Source organism: Protomyctophum parallelum (genome assembly GCF_964188405.1).
Source record: "Protomyctophum parallelum genome assembly, chromosome: 14".
NCBI classification, from domain to species: Eukaryota; Metazoa; Chordata; class Actinopteri; order Myctophiformes; family Myctophidae; genus Protomyctophum; species Protomyctophum parallelum.
The window spans coordinates 10,726,448-10,739,803 of record NC_139709.1 but is presented as its reverse complement, the minus strand read 5'-3'; the positions used below and the strand labels follow the sequence as shown (position 1 = coordinate 10,739,803).

At 47.3% G+C, this 13,356-nt stretch overlaps 1 protein-coding gene across 1 annotated transcript in view; it reads right to left on the bottom strand.

Annotated features, from left to right (window-relative positions):
• chd8 (chromodomain helicase DNA binding protein 8) overlaps positions 1–13,356 on the bottom strand; it is a 47,839-nt gene that overhangs the window by 12,867 nt on the left and 21,616 nt on the right. Inside the window, 10 exon segments of the mRNA XM_083782898.1 lie at positions 1,223–1,425; positions 1,628–1,848; positions 2,976–3,269; positions 3,940–4,110; positions 4,720–4,915; positions 5,189–5,399; positions 7,719–7,878; positions 11,015–11,113; positions 12,008–12,151; positions 12,887–13,063. Of these exon segments, the coding sequence (XP_083639024.1) occupies positions 1,223–1,425; positions 1,628–1,848; positions 2,976–3,269; positions 3,940–4,110; positions 4,720–4,915; positions 5,189–5,399; positions 7,719–7,878; positions 11,015–11,113; positions 12,008–12,151; positions 12,887–13,063 (1,876 nt within the window).

The window sequence follows — 13,356 nt, the reverse complement described above, 5'->3', positions numbered from 1 at the left end:
CACATATTCACCCAAATTAGTTCCTTACCAGAGTGGTTGAGCAGTAATTAGTTCCAAACAGTGTGCCTTCCTAGTTCCTTACCAGAGTGGTTGAGCAGTAAATAGTTCCAAACAGTGTGCCTTCCTAGTTCCTTACCAGAGTGGTTGAGCAGTAAATAGTTCCAAACAGTGTGCCTTCCTAGTTCCTTACCAGAGTGGTTGAGCAGTAATTAGTTCCAAACAGTGTGTCTTCCTAGGTCCTTACCAGAGTGGTTGAGCAGTAAATAGTTCCAAACAGTGTGCCTTCCTAGTTCCTTACCAGAGTGGTTGAGCAGTAAATAGTTCCAAACAGTGTGCCTTCCTAGTTCCTTACCAGAGTGGTTGAGCAGTAATTAGTTCCAAACAGTGTGCCTTCCTAGTTCCTTACCAGAGTGGTTGAGCAGTAATTAGTTCCAAACAGTGTGCCTTCCTAGTTCCTTACCGCAGAGTGGTTGAGCAGCAAATAGTTCCAAACAGTGTGTCTTCCTAGTTCCTTACCAGAGTGGTTGAGCAGTAATTAGTTCCAAACAGTGTGTCTTCCTAGTTCCTTACCAGAGTGGTTGAGCAGTAAATAGTTCCAAACAGTGTGCCTTCCTAGTTCCTTACCAGAGTGGTTGAGCAGTAAATAGTTCCAAACAGTGTGCCTTCCTAGTTCCTTACCAGAGTGGTTGAGCAGTAATTAGTTCCAAACAGTGTGCCTTCCTAGTTCCTTACCAGAGTGGTTGAGCAGTAATTAGTTCCAAACAGTGTGCCTTCCTAGTTCCTTACCGCAGAGTGGTTGAGCAGTAATTAGTTCCAAACAGTGTGCCTTCCTAGTTCCTTACCAGAGTGGTTGAGCAGCAAATAGTTCCAAACAGTGTGTCTTCCTAGTTCCTTACCAGAGTGGTTGAGCAGTAATTAGTTCCAAACAGTGTGCCTTCCTAGTTCCTTACCGCAGAGTGGTTGAGCAGTAAATAGTTCCAAACAGTGTGCCTTCCTAGTTCCTTACCAGAGTGGTTGAGCAGCAAATAGTTCCAAACAGTGTGTCTTCCTAGTTCCTTACCAGAGTGGTTGAGCAGTAATTAGTTCCAAACAGTGTGTCTTCCTAGTTCCTTACCAGAGTGGTTGAGCAGTAATTAGTTCCAAACAGTGTGTCTTCCTAGTTCCTTACCAGAGTGGTTGAGCAGTAATTAGTTCCAAACAGTGTGCCTTCCTAGTTCCTTACCAGAGTGGTTGAGCAGTTGTTGTGGCCCCAGGCCGTTCTCCGGTGGCGTGATGAGTTCCCAGATGAAGCTCTTGATGTTCTCGTCGCCGCGGTAGTGGAGCAGACAGAAGACCAGGATGACGCGGCAGATGGTCTCCACGTCGCGTTCGCCCAGGCGACGTTTACACCTGGCGTGAGACAAGATGTCCCGCCAGCGCCCCCAGCTGCCCACGGAGAGGAAAGAGAGACGGACGTGAGTGAAAAGCGGCCAATTAGATATCATTTTTGGGGTCCTTGACATGAAATATTGAGCACCACTGATACAGAAACATATAAGGTTTTTCAGAAAACTGTCAGGATTTTGAAGACGTCAGGCCTAAATGGGTTAAGCAGTTGTTCCTGGTTGTACATGTGTGGTCCGCCTACCCGTAGATGAGCAGGTGTTTCTCCACCCGGAAGCAGTCGGTGCGTCCGTACCCCGATCCGCTGTGGCGCTCCGAGCGCCGCGAGGAACGGGACTGTCGGGCGTTGGCGGGAGGGTACTCGTCGTCCGTGTCCGCGTCGGAGAGCTCGCCGCCCTCGCCTCGCAGCGTGGAGAACTGTCGCGTCTGTTTGCGCACTCGGGGAGTGTCGATCACCAGGGTGTTCTACGCAGGCAACAACAGGGCAAAAACAGAGAGGGAGACGTGTTAGTGATGATTGTAATATAATAACTGTACATCATATGCTTTTAGCCAGAGTACCTCACAGGATGTTTCCTGCATGAAGAATTACAAGGCAGCTGCCTCCATCAAACGTTGAGCTGCCTAATTCTATTTGGCAGAACAACACTAATTCTAAGTGCTTATTACATGTTTCCACAATAGATTAGCTTTTGTAAATAACCGGCCATAGTATCGGCCATTTTTTATTCAGGTGTGCAAGGAAGACTGATGTCATGACCCAAATCAGTCCTGACATAACTGCTGGTCGGTATTACGTATTTAGTATTTTAGCATATGTCGCCTCACAGCTAGAAGGTCCTGGGTTCGATTCCCGCTGGGGATGCTGTGGGCACTGGGCACGTCATCAGTGACCTCACCATCCCCGAGGCGGGGTTGGCAAAAGGGCCTTTCTGTGTGGAGTTTGCATGTTCTCCCCGTGTCCCCTATAGGGTAGGTACCCTCACAAAAACATGCCGTAATCCTGGTCTCTAAAACTACCTCCCCCTGGCCAGCCGGGGCGACTGATGGAGGGGAAAGGAACTTGTCGGAATAACGTGTTCCTTCCACATCCGGTCGGGGAAACTCTCCCCTGTAAGGTGAAAAGAAGCAGCTTGGACTCCTCATGCATAGAAGGAAGCATGAGGTCAGTCCACTGCCCCCCCAGGTTGGCAGAGGAAGTGTAGCGTATATTTGAATACCGGGCCCTGGTTGGTTATAGACTGGTTCCAGACGAATCTGGTTGGCTCGTCACCACTTCAGCCGTGTCCTCCCACAATTGAGAGGCTTAGGCCAATCAGATCTGTGCCACATGGAGATCGAAATCCGATTGGTTTAAATGAGTCCAACATGTCACATGACTCATTTAAACAAATAAGATTCCAATCTGGATGTGGGGCTCAGATCTGATTCAGGCTGGATTTGGCTGCCAGTCCAAATGGGGCCTTAATCTTAATCTGCATTGCAAAGGCAGATGAAGGCTGGCTATGCGAGGCTAGTTGGTTATAGCAACATATATATATATATATATATATATATCCTGGTCACTGTTACCGTATGATTATAGCCTTTACCTTTCTGTTCATAGTGTCAAAGTCAATGTCGGCCTTCTTGGCCCACTTCTGCCAGAAGTCGACGTCGTCGATGGCGATGTCGGTGCGGTTCTCGGACGCCACGAAGCTGGCCTTGGAGAAGGTGGAGCCCTTCCCCTCGCTCTCGATGGTGATGGTGGTGGTCCGCCGCTGCAGGATCTGGTCGATGTCCTCCTCGCAGAAGCGGTTCCCCTCGTCGTTCTCGTCCATGATGGCGGCGTAGGCGCCTTTCCTCAACAGGTCCTCGATCTCCTTCTTGGAGAACTGCTGGACCGTCTGGAGGAGGGAAAGGGTGCAGAAAGGGCCATTTAGCTCAAGTGTTCTGAAGCGAAATATGCAAAAAGGAAAAACATAGTTGCATACTTTGGCATCTCAAAACTCTGATGCATATTCTAGATCAATGGTTTCCGAACTTTTTAGCTCAGAAGACCCAAAAGAAAGAAAAGAAATTCAACGTTTTTGCAAAATAGTAAAAAAAAAAAAAAAAGGCAAAGAAGTTTAGGGATAAGGGGTTTATCGGTGACGAAAATGGAGCCCATAATAGAGATGTCCCGATAGGGAAAGTATCGGATCGGCCCTTATTTGTCATATCGGTATCGGTGAATATGCCTGTCTAACCACAGATCCGACACAGGGGTAAGGGGTTGACACTATGGCAGGTAAATAAAATGTTGGGACATGTGGAGTTTTCTTTGGAGTTGCCCAAACTGCAAGTGCACATTTGAGTGATGAGTCAGCTATAAACACAACACGAGATATAGCTATAAACACAACACGAGATATAGCTATAAACACAACACGAGATATAGCTATAAACACAACATGAGATCACGACACTGGTATCGGTATTCGGTATCGACTAACACAGAAATTGAGGTAATGGGAACGGATCGGAAGCAAAAGTGTCCCAACCCAAACTGAACATAACGTGGAGTTCTGTTCTCACCCCGCCGTTGATGCCCTCCTTGTTGCCGCTCATGCTCTGCAGCACGGCCCGGTCCAGACCCAGCTTCAGACTGGCCTTGTCCAGCATCTCCCTCTCGTAGGAGTTCCTGGTGATGAGGCGGTACACCTTCACTGCCTTGGACTGGCCGATACGATGGCACCGAGCCTGGGCCTGGAGGTGGAGGACGAAGACGGTGGGATTAAGGTCACGAGGAGAAGCAGCCGGTGAGCGTTCAAAATGTCAGGAAAATAAAAAGGTTGTGTCCAAAATATACCTCCACTGGAAACTCTAAATGACCAAAATATACAGGGGAAAATACCTCCACTGGAAACTCTAAATGACACAACAAATATGTTTTTCTTTTATGATTATGACTTTCACAGGAAAATGTGAATAAAGCCATTCAAATAATCAAACATTTTCCGGCTGCAGTACTTAGTTTAGACAGTTTTTGGTTAAGACTAGTCATTGGTTAGACCAGTCATTAGTCCTACAACTACAACCCATCTCAAACCCTCACCCTAAACCTAACCTCCCACGAGGCAGCACACCTAAACCTAACCTTAACCCATGTCTAACCAATGACTAGTCTAAACTAAGTATGCACCCCACATTTTCCACAACTTAAGGCTCCCCAAATGTACGTATAAATTGTCACTTGATTTTACACAAAGGGGGGGTAAAACGAAGCTTTCTAGTACCTGGAGGTCGTTCTGAGGGTTCCAGTCAGAGTCGAAGATGACACATGTATAGTGTATAGGTATAGGTATAGTGTAGTACCTGGAGGTCGTTCTGAGGGTTCCAGTCAGAGTCGAAGATGACGCAGGTATCGGCGGCGGTGAGGTTGATGCCCAGACCTCCGGCGCGGGTACACAGCAGGAAGACGAAGCGGTCCGAGTCGGGCTTACTGAAACGGTCGATTGCGGCCTGTCTGAGGTTCCCCCGCACTCTGCCGTCAATACGTTCATACAGGTATCTGGGGGAAAAACAGAGGATGAAGTGCTTATCCCATTTAGGCCTGGCGTTAAAAAAAAACATTCGCTCTGAAAGAATATACAGTGCCTTCGGAAAGTATTCACACCCCTTCACTTTTACCACATTTTGTTTTGTTACAGCCTCATTTCAAAATGGATTAAATTCGTTTTTTCCCTCATCAATCTACATACAATACCCCATAATGATGAAGTGAAAAGGTTTCATTGCCCAATTTCAACATCAAATCTCTTTCCGTGGAACACTCCTCTCGTACCTCTTGTTGATGAGGTAGTCCTCCAGGATGTCCAAGCAGCGCACCATCTGAGAGAAGATGAGCACCTTGTGTCCGCCGGCTTTGAGGCGAGGCAGCAGCTTGTCCAGCAGCACCAGCTTGCCGGCCGACCGAATCAGGGCCTGCAAGTGGAAGTCCGGGGCCATGGGGTCATACTTCCCCCGCAGCTCCGCTACAATCTTCTCCTCTGCGCCTGGATGACCAGAGAGGGACCAGAGAACAAGCATAGAGTTGTGTTACTCATTAGAGTATGACTGGATGACCAGAGAGAAGGACCAGAGGAACAAGCATAGAGTTGTGTTAATCATTAGAGTATGCCTGGATGACCAGAGAGGGACCAGAGGAACAAGCATAGAGTTGTGTTACTCATTAGAGTATGTATGAGATTCATATTTTTCTTGTTTAAGGTAACCGAAGCATGTCGGTGTCAATCCGTGACGGAAATAAACAAGTGATGTTTCATCAGCTTCTTTGTATTAACAATCATAGCAGAAGTACTCCTAGCCCATTCCATTCTGGCCGACTGGTACAATAATAAGGTACCAGTAATGAGGTAGGGGTGGTAAGTGTTAACCCCTGGCCTACCGTTCCCGGAAAAAACGGATTATTGCTAAAAATACAAACCTGCCGTTCCCGGAAAAAACGGAATGACAATCAATATCAGTTATCGCGGGGTCAAAAGAGCAATTTTTTCGCTAATATCACTAATGTTGGATGTAATTTACCAAAAAACGTCCGAAATCCGCGTGATCGTGCACGCGTCTCTATGTGCGTCACTGTAAAAAATGTGATATTTTGCGATATTTTGGGGTTGATTTGAGGTTAATTTGACTTAGTTATGAATAGCATTAGCTTAGCAATCCGGACCAGCCAAGCTATTGACTAGGGTCAAAATACTACAGGATGTTGTTGATCGTTGAACCGGAAGTGACTTAGGAAGATTCGTCTATTTTGGCCAAAATCAGCATAATGGTGCTTTCCCGCCATCTGGTGGCAATTCGAGAGAATACACTATCAATGAAAAAAAAATTAAAACATCTTTTCAAACCACCAGATCTTTCTTGTATGTTAAAACAATGAATTAAAAATATGCCAATTTGTTACCCAAACAAAATAATTGGGATTGGCAGTTCAACGGTTAAGATGCAGTACCAGTAATGAGGTAGGGGTGGTAAAGGTTAAGATGCAGTACCAATAATGAGGTAGGGGTGGTAAATGATAAGATGCAGTACCAATAATGAGGTAGGGGTGGTAAATGTTAAGATGCAGTACCAGTAATGAGGTAGGGGTGGTAAATGTTAAGATGCAGTACCAGTAATGAGGTAGGGGTGGTAAAGGTTAAGATGCAGTACCAGTAATGAGGTAGGGGTGGTAAATGTTAAGATGCAGTACCAGTAATGAGGTAGGGGTGGTAAATGATAAGATGCAGTACCAGTAATGAGGTAGGGGTGGTAAATGTTAAGATGCAGTACCAGTAATGAGGTAGGGGTGGTAAATGTTAAGATGCAGTACCAGTAATGAGGTAGGGGTGGTAAATGATAAGATGCAGTACCAGTAATGAGGTAGGGGTGGTAAATGTTAAGATGCAGTACCAGTAATGAGGTAGGGGTGGTAAATGTTAAGTTGCAGTACCAGTAATGAGGTAGGGGTGGTAAATGTTAAGATGCAGTACCAATAATGAGGTAGGGGTGGTAAATGTTAAGATGCAGTACCAGTAATGAGGTAGGGGTGGTAAATGTTAAGTTGCAGTACCAGTAATGAGGTAGGGGTGGTAAATGTTAAGATGCAGTACCAGTAATGAGGTAGGGGTGGTAAATGTTAAGATGCAGTACCAGTAATGAGGTAGGGGTGGTAAATGATAAGATGCAGTACCAGTAATGAGGTAGGGGTGGTAAATGATAAGATGCAGTACCAGTAATGAGGTAGGGGTGGTAAAGTTTAAGATGCAGTACCAGTAATGAGGTAGGGGTGGTAAAGTTTAAGATGCAGTACCAGTAATGAGGTAGGGGTGGTAAATTATAAGATGCAGTACCAGTAATGAGGTAGGGGTGGTAAATGTTAAGATGCAGTACCAGTAATGAGGTAGGGGTGGTAAAGTTTAAGATGCAGTACCAGTAATGAGGTAGGGGTGGTAAATGTTAAGATGCAGTACCAGTAATGAGGTAGGGGTGGTACATGTTAAGATGCAGTACCAGTAATGAGGTAGGGGTGGTAAATGTTAAGATGCAGTACCAGTAATGAGGTAGGGGTGGTAAATGTTAAGATGCAGTACCAGTAATGAGGTAGGGGTGGTAAATGTTAAGATGCAGTACCAGTAATGAGGTAGGGGTGGTAAAGGTTAAGATGCAGTACCAGTAATGAGGTAGGGGTGGTAAATGTTAAGATGCAGTACCAGTAATGAGGTAGGGGTGGTAAATGTTAAGATGCAGTACCAGTAATGAGGTAGGGGTGGTAAATGTTAAGATGCAGTACCAGTAATGAGGTAGGGGTGGTAAATGTTAAGGTGCAGTACCAGTAATGAGGTAGGGGTGGTTGCAACACTTGCGCAGCTCCATCATGGTGTTGAGCAGGTTGGGGACGTTGCTGTTGCTGGTGGCTCCGGCGCTGAGGAAGGTGAAGTTCCTCTCCAGGATGGCCCTGTAGTACTTCTTCTGCACATCCGTCAACTCAACCTGGGAGCACAGACAAGACGGTCAGGTTTTCCGTGGGAACAATCCGACTGCCACATCCACTTGGGGTCTGAGGGCCATGTAGGCCCATAAGTGGGGTCCATGGTCAGCACACGATTACATAAAGTGCCAGGTAAACCCACAGAACAGCTTGAAACCTCTCTCTTGATAAATATGCCGTATCGGTTCAGTATAGGTTCGTTATTAGTGGGTTGTTATTCGAGTCCTTCAGCTCTCTTGACAACCTAATTTTGTTCGTCAGCACCATCAACGTGGGCGAGCTGGACGAGTGGGAAGAACATACAGTAGCCCAATTCTCTAGAGCAGAAAACACCTACAGCTTTATAGAATAGAAATATAACACAATTCAAGTTTTATCTGGTTCATCCAGGTGGAACAGTGTAGATTCATCGTCGATGCATTTCAATGGAAAATATCCTTATATCAAAGGACTACACCAACTCCTATAGACTATGTGTATGGCTGTGTGTGACGTGTGTGTGTGTACTGTCTGAATATTTTATTAACATTTGCAACAACAACAAAAAGCACAATGAGTGTGTGATTGTGTGTCGGACTGTATAATCTTTCTCTCTGTCCGCTGCATGTGCGCTCATGCTGCGCAGCGCTGCGGAGGAGAAAAAAGTTCTGTTTAAAGTGTGATCATTTAGGCTGACCTAGGATCAGGTTAGTGTGTTCCAGCATCATGAACGGCTGTGTTACATGTGATGATTACGCTGGTTTAGGATCAGCAGCGCAAGACGTACCACGCAATGCAAGCCCCGTCCTGCATGCATGGTTTGCCTTGAGCTGATTTGAATGAAAACACCGGGGTGCAATTATGCTTTATATCACGATCACGGATCCCGACAACAGTGTTGACCTCAACGAGGTGAAAGCAAACTAGCAAAGCTCAAATTAAAATAAGCAGGTTAAAGCAACCATGACAACTCTCCTGTGTGTCCCATTCCCCACACGTGGCTAAAGCGAGCAAAGTAGGAGCTGTTTAGAAGTGCTTTGTAATATTCCATTCAGCCAAGACCGTTTCATGCACCTGCTTCTGCTAAAACTTGTGATGATTGTGTGTAAAAAACAAATGATCCGTTTGGTTACCCACGCTATGGAGACGAGACACGTCTCCCTCACCCTCTGCTGCAGCACGCAGCCTGCAGGGAACCTCTCTCTCTCTGTCTGTCTGTCTGTGTGTGTCTCTCTCCCTCTGCTGCAGCGCGCAGCCTGCAGGGAACCTCTCTCTCTCTGTCTGTCTGTGTGTGTCTCTCTCCCTCTGCTGCAGCCCGCAGCCTGCAGGGAACCTCTCTCTCTCTGTCTGTCTGTCTGTGTGTGTCTCTCTCTCCCTCTGCTGCAGCGTGCAGCCTGCAGGTTCCTCTCTCTCTGTCTGTCTGTGTGTGTCTCTCTCTCCCTCTGCTGCAGCGTGCAGCCTGCAGGGAACCTCTCTCTCTCTGTCTGTCTGTCTGTGTCTCTCTCTCTCTCTGCTGCAGCACGCAGCCTGCAGGGAACCTCTCTCTCTCTGTCTGTCTGTGTGTGTCTCTCTCTCTCTGCTGCAGCGCGCAGCCTGCAGGGAACCTCTCTCTCTCTGTCTGTCTGTGTGTGTCTCTCTCTCCCTCTGCTGCAGCGCGCAGCCTGCAGGGAACCTCTCTCTCTCTCTGTCTGTCTGTCTGTGTGTCTCTCTCTCCCTCTGCTGCAGCGCGCAGCCTGCAGGGAACCTCTCTCTCTCTGTCTGTCTGTCTGTGTGTGTCTCTCTCTCCCTCTGCTGCAGCGCGCAGCCTGCAGGGAACCTCTCTCTCTCTGTCTGTCTGTCTGTGTGTGTCTCTCTCTCCCTCTGCTGCAGCGCGCAGCCTGCAGGGAACCTCTCTCTCTCTGTCTGTCTGTGTGTGTCTCTCTCTCTCTCTCTCTGCTGCAGCGTGCAGCCTGCAGGGAACCTCTCTCTCTCTGTCTGTCTGTGTGTGTCTCTCTCTCTCTCTGCTGCAGCATGCAGCCTGCAGGGAACCTCTCTCTCTCTGTCTGTCTGTCTGTGTCTCTCTCTCTCTCTGCTGCAGCATGCAGCCTGCAGGGAACCTCTCTCTCTCTGTCTGTCTGTGTGTGTCTCTCTCTCCCTCTGCTGCAGCGTGCAGCCTGCAGGGAACCTCTCTCTCTCTGTCTGTCTGTGTGTGTCTCTCTCTCCCTCTGCTGCAGCATGCAGCCTGCAGGGAACCTCTCTCTCTCTGTCTGTCTGTGTGTGTCTCTCTCTCCCTCTGCTGCAGCGTGCAGCCTGCAGGGAACCTCTCTCTCTCTGTCTGTCTGTGTGTGTCTCTCTCTCCCTCTGCTGCAGCACGCAGCCTGCAGGGAACCTCTCTCTCTCTGTCTGTCTGTGTGTGTCTCTCTCTCTCTCTCTCCCTCTGCTGCAGCACACAGCCTGCAGGGAACCTCTCCCTATCTGTCTGTCTGTGTGTGTCTCTCTCTCCCTCTGCTGCAGCACGCAGCCTGCAGGGAACCTCTCTCTCTCTGTCTGTCTGTGTGTGTCTCTCTCTCTCTCTCCCTCTGCTGCAGCACACAGCCTGCAGGGAACCTCTCTCTCTCTGTCTGTCTGTCTGTGTCTCTCTCTCCCTCTGCTGCAGCATGCAGCCTGCAGGGAACCTCTCTCTCTCTGTCTGTCTGTCTGTGTGTGTCTCTCTCTCCCTCTGCTGCAGCGCGCAGCCTGCAGGGAACCTCTCCCTATCTGTCTGTGTCTCTCTCTCTCTCGCTTTAATCATAAAATGGTAATTGGTCAATACACATGGGACCTTTGTCACTCTTACTTTGACGGGATTTCATCCATCAAAACGGTTTTGATATCTCTTTCTGCTATAGAGATACCCTATACCTGCCTATTCATGATGCTTAACTTAATGGCAGATCCATTTCACCCACTGTTCATCTGTTGCCAAGGTCTTTTCAGTCAGGTCCTTTAAATTAAGGCAAAAATTACCGGATGTGGACCGGATTGTGAACCGGATGTTAGAAAACGGCTAACGGATCGTCCCGCAATCTTTTTAAATGGGTGAGCGAGCGCACGCGTGTGTGCATGCGCGTGCGTGTCGCATATATAAGAAACGATTCATGTTGATGAAACAGTTCCAGTTCTGTAACTGGATGATCCTACCTCGATGATGGTCTCTTGTTTGGGTGCCAGGTTCTTCTCAACATCCTCCTTCAGCCTGCGCAACATCATGGGTTTCAAAATGGACTGGAGTTTAGTGACCTAACGAGACAGAGAAAAGGTTTAGTTTAGTGACCTAACGAGACAGAGAAAAGGTTTGGTCACGGCGTCTATGTGAGCATCTGAGGGTGGGAATGAATGCATGAAGAACCTAATTAGAAACAGTGACCGAGTCAGTGAGCCCACCGGCCCCACTCCGCCCTCCAGCGTGAGTTTTGCAGAAGTGTTCTACCTGTTCTGTTATTGCAGTGCTTCTCAATCTTTTCAAGCCGTGACCCCCAAAATAATCATATTTGAACTAGCCTGGGCACCATTTCATTTAGGGTATATGATACTGTCGGGAGCGGATGATATCGTTACGTCATGTTGTAGTATTGTTTTGTAGTCGACAGGCAGGAAAAACAGGCGGCAACTTCCTTTTCCCTCAAACAGATTTTTCTCAATAAAAGCTCTCGTAGCCTGTAGCTTTTATTGAGAAAAATCTGTTTGAGGGAAAAGGAAGTTGCCGCCTGTTGTTCCTGCCTGTCGACTACAAAACAATACTACAACATGACGTAACGATATCATCCGCTCCCGACAGGATCATACGGACTTTTGAAACGGAGACCAGGCTTTCCTCCGAGGTGGTGGAAAGCCTGGTGAGGCGAGGTTATATTTGAACAGGGGACCCCCTCCCCACACACACACACACACACACACCCTCACAAGGAGTTGAGGCATTCAATTTAGCGTTATGAGAGAAAGCTGCTGACCTGCTCCTCTGTCTTAATGTTAGTGTTATGAGAGAAAGCTGCTGACCTGCTCCTCTGTCTTAATGTTAGTGTTATGAGAGAAAGCTGCTGACCTGCTCCTCTGTCTTAATGTTAGTGTTATGAGAGAAAGCTGCTGACCTGCTCCTCTGTCTTAATGTTAGTGTTATGAGAGAAAGCTGCTGACCTGCTCCTCTGTCTTAAGGTCTCCAAACTCCTTGAGGAACTCCACCTCGGAGGCGAACTGGGCCGGTTCCAGGAAGTGCAGCAGGCTGAACAGCTCCTCCACCGTGTTCTGCAGGGGGGTGCCCGTCAACAAAACCTTGTGTTCCTGGGAGAGCACAGAGAGACGGAGAGGTGGGGAGGGGGGAGACATCCAGAGATGAAGAAAGAGAACCAGGCAGTGAAGTTCAGGAGGGAATGAGAGGCAAATAAGGATGTGGTTTTTGAGCAGGAAAAGAATATGAAAGAGACAGAAAGAAGAGGAGAGGAGAACTATTCAGTGTTCAGCTTATACTATTACTAACTATACGAGACATCAAGAAATTCAAGATTTTGTTTATTGTGTGTGTGTGTGTGTGTGTGTTCAATCTCCTCCATTATAGGCAGTCGGTCTATTTTATTTTCTTCTCCCAGGTGTTGGTAATTGGACTTGGACAGACTGAAGTGACCAAGGTTGTCTGTGAATAGGTTCATGTGTTGCCTATATTCTGTACATTTAGGACTTGTTTGGACTCAGGCACTGAGACACACGATGTTTCCGAACTTCCGAGTGTGTGCGATATCAGAAGCAACTGCTAAATATTTGTGCCCTTGATAATGTATTTTATAAATGTGGACTCAAATAAAGAAATTGAAATGTGTGAGTGTGTGAGAGTGTGTGTGTGTGTGTGAGTGTGTGTGTGTGTGTGTGTGTGTGAGAGAGTGTGAGTGTGAGTGTGTGTGTGTGTGTGTGTGTGTGTGTGTGTGTGTGTGTGAGAGTGTGAGTGTGAGTGTGTGTGTGTGTGTGTGTGTGAGAGTGTGTGTGTGTGTGTGTGTGTGTGTGTGTGTGTGTGTGTCCACTAACCAGGTCAAGCATCTTCAGGCTGTCCAGAAGCTTACAGTTGCGGTTCTTGAGGCGGTGAGCCTCGTCGATGATCACGCAGCGCCAGGAGATCTCCCTCAGCTCCGGGCAGTCGGACAGAATCATCTCAAAGGTGGTGATCAGGGCGTCAAACTTGTACGCACCAGGGATCAGGTGCTCCTTAAAACAAAGACAGAACTGTTAAGGCGTTCCGTTGACATGGAAGAGTACCAAAGACCAGGAAACCGTTCAGTTAACCCATTTTGGGCAGGAACCCCTTTTGGTGTTAGCATTAGGTTTGAAAAATCGATCAAAATGGGTTAACACAGCTGTACTTTAATTTCATCCTCCTTTTGGATCGTTTACTTATATTATGTTCATCCATTTATAAAAATCCCAGTGATTTCAGTTATTCGTCAAACCTGTGCACTTTCAATACAAAGCTTAAAAGTCAAACAGAAATGTTTAATTTC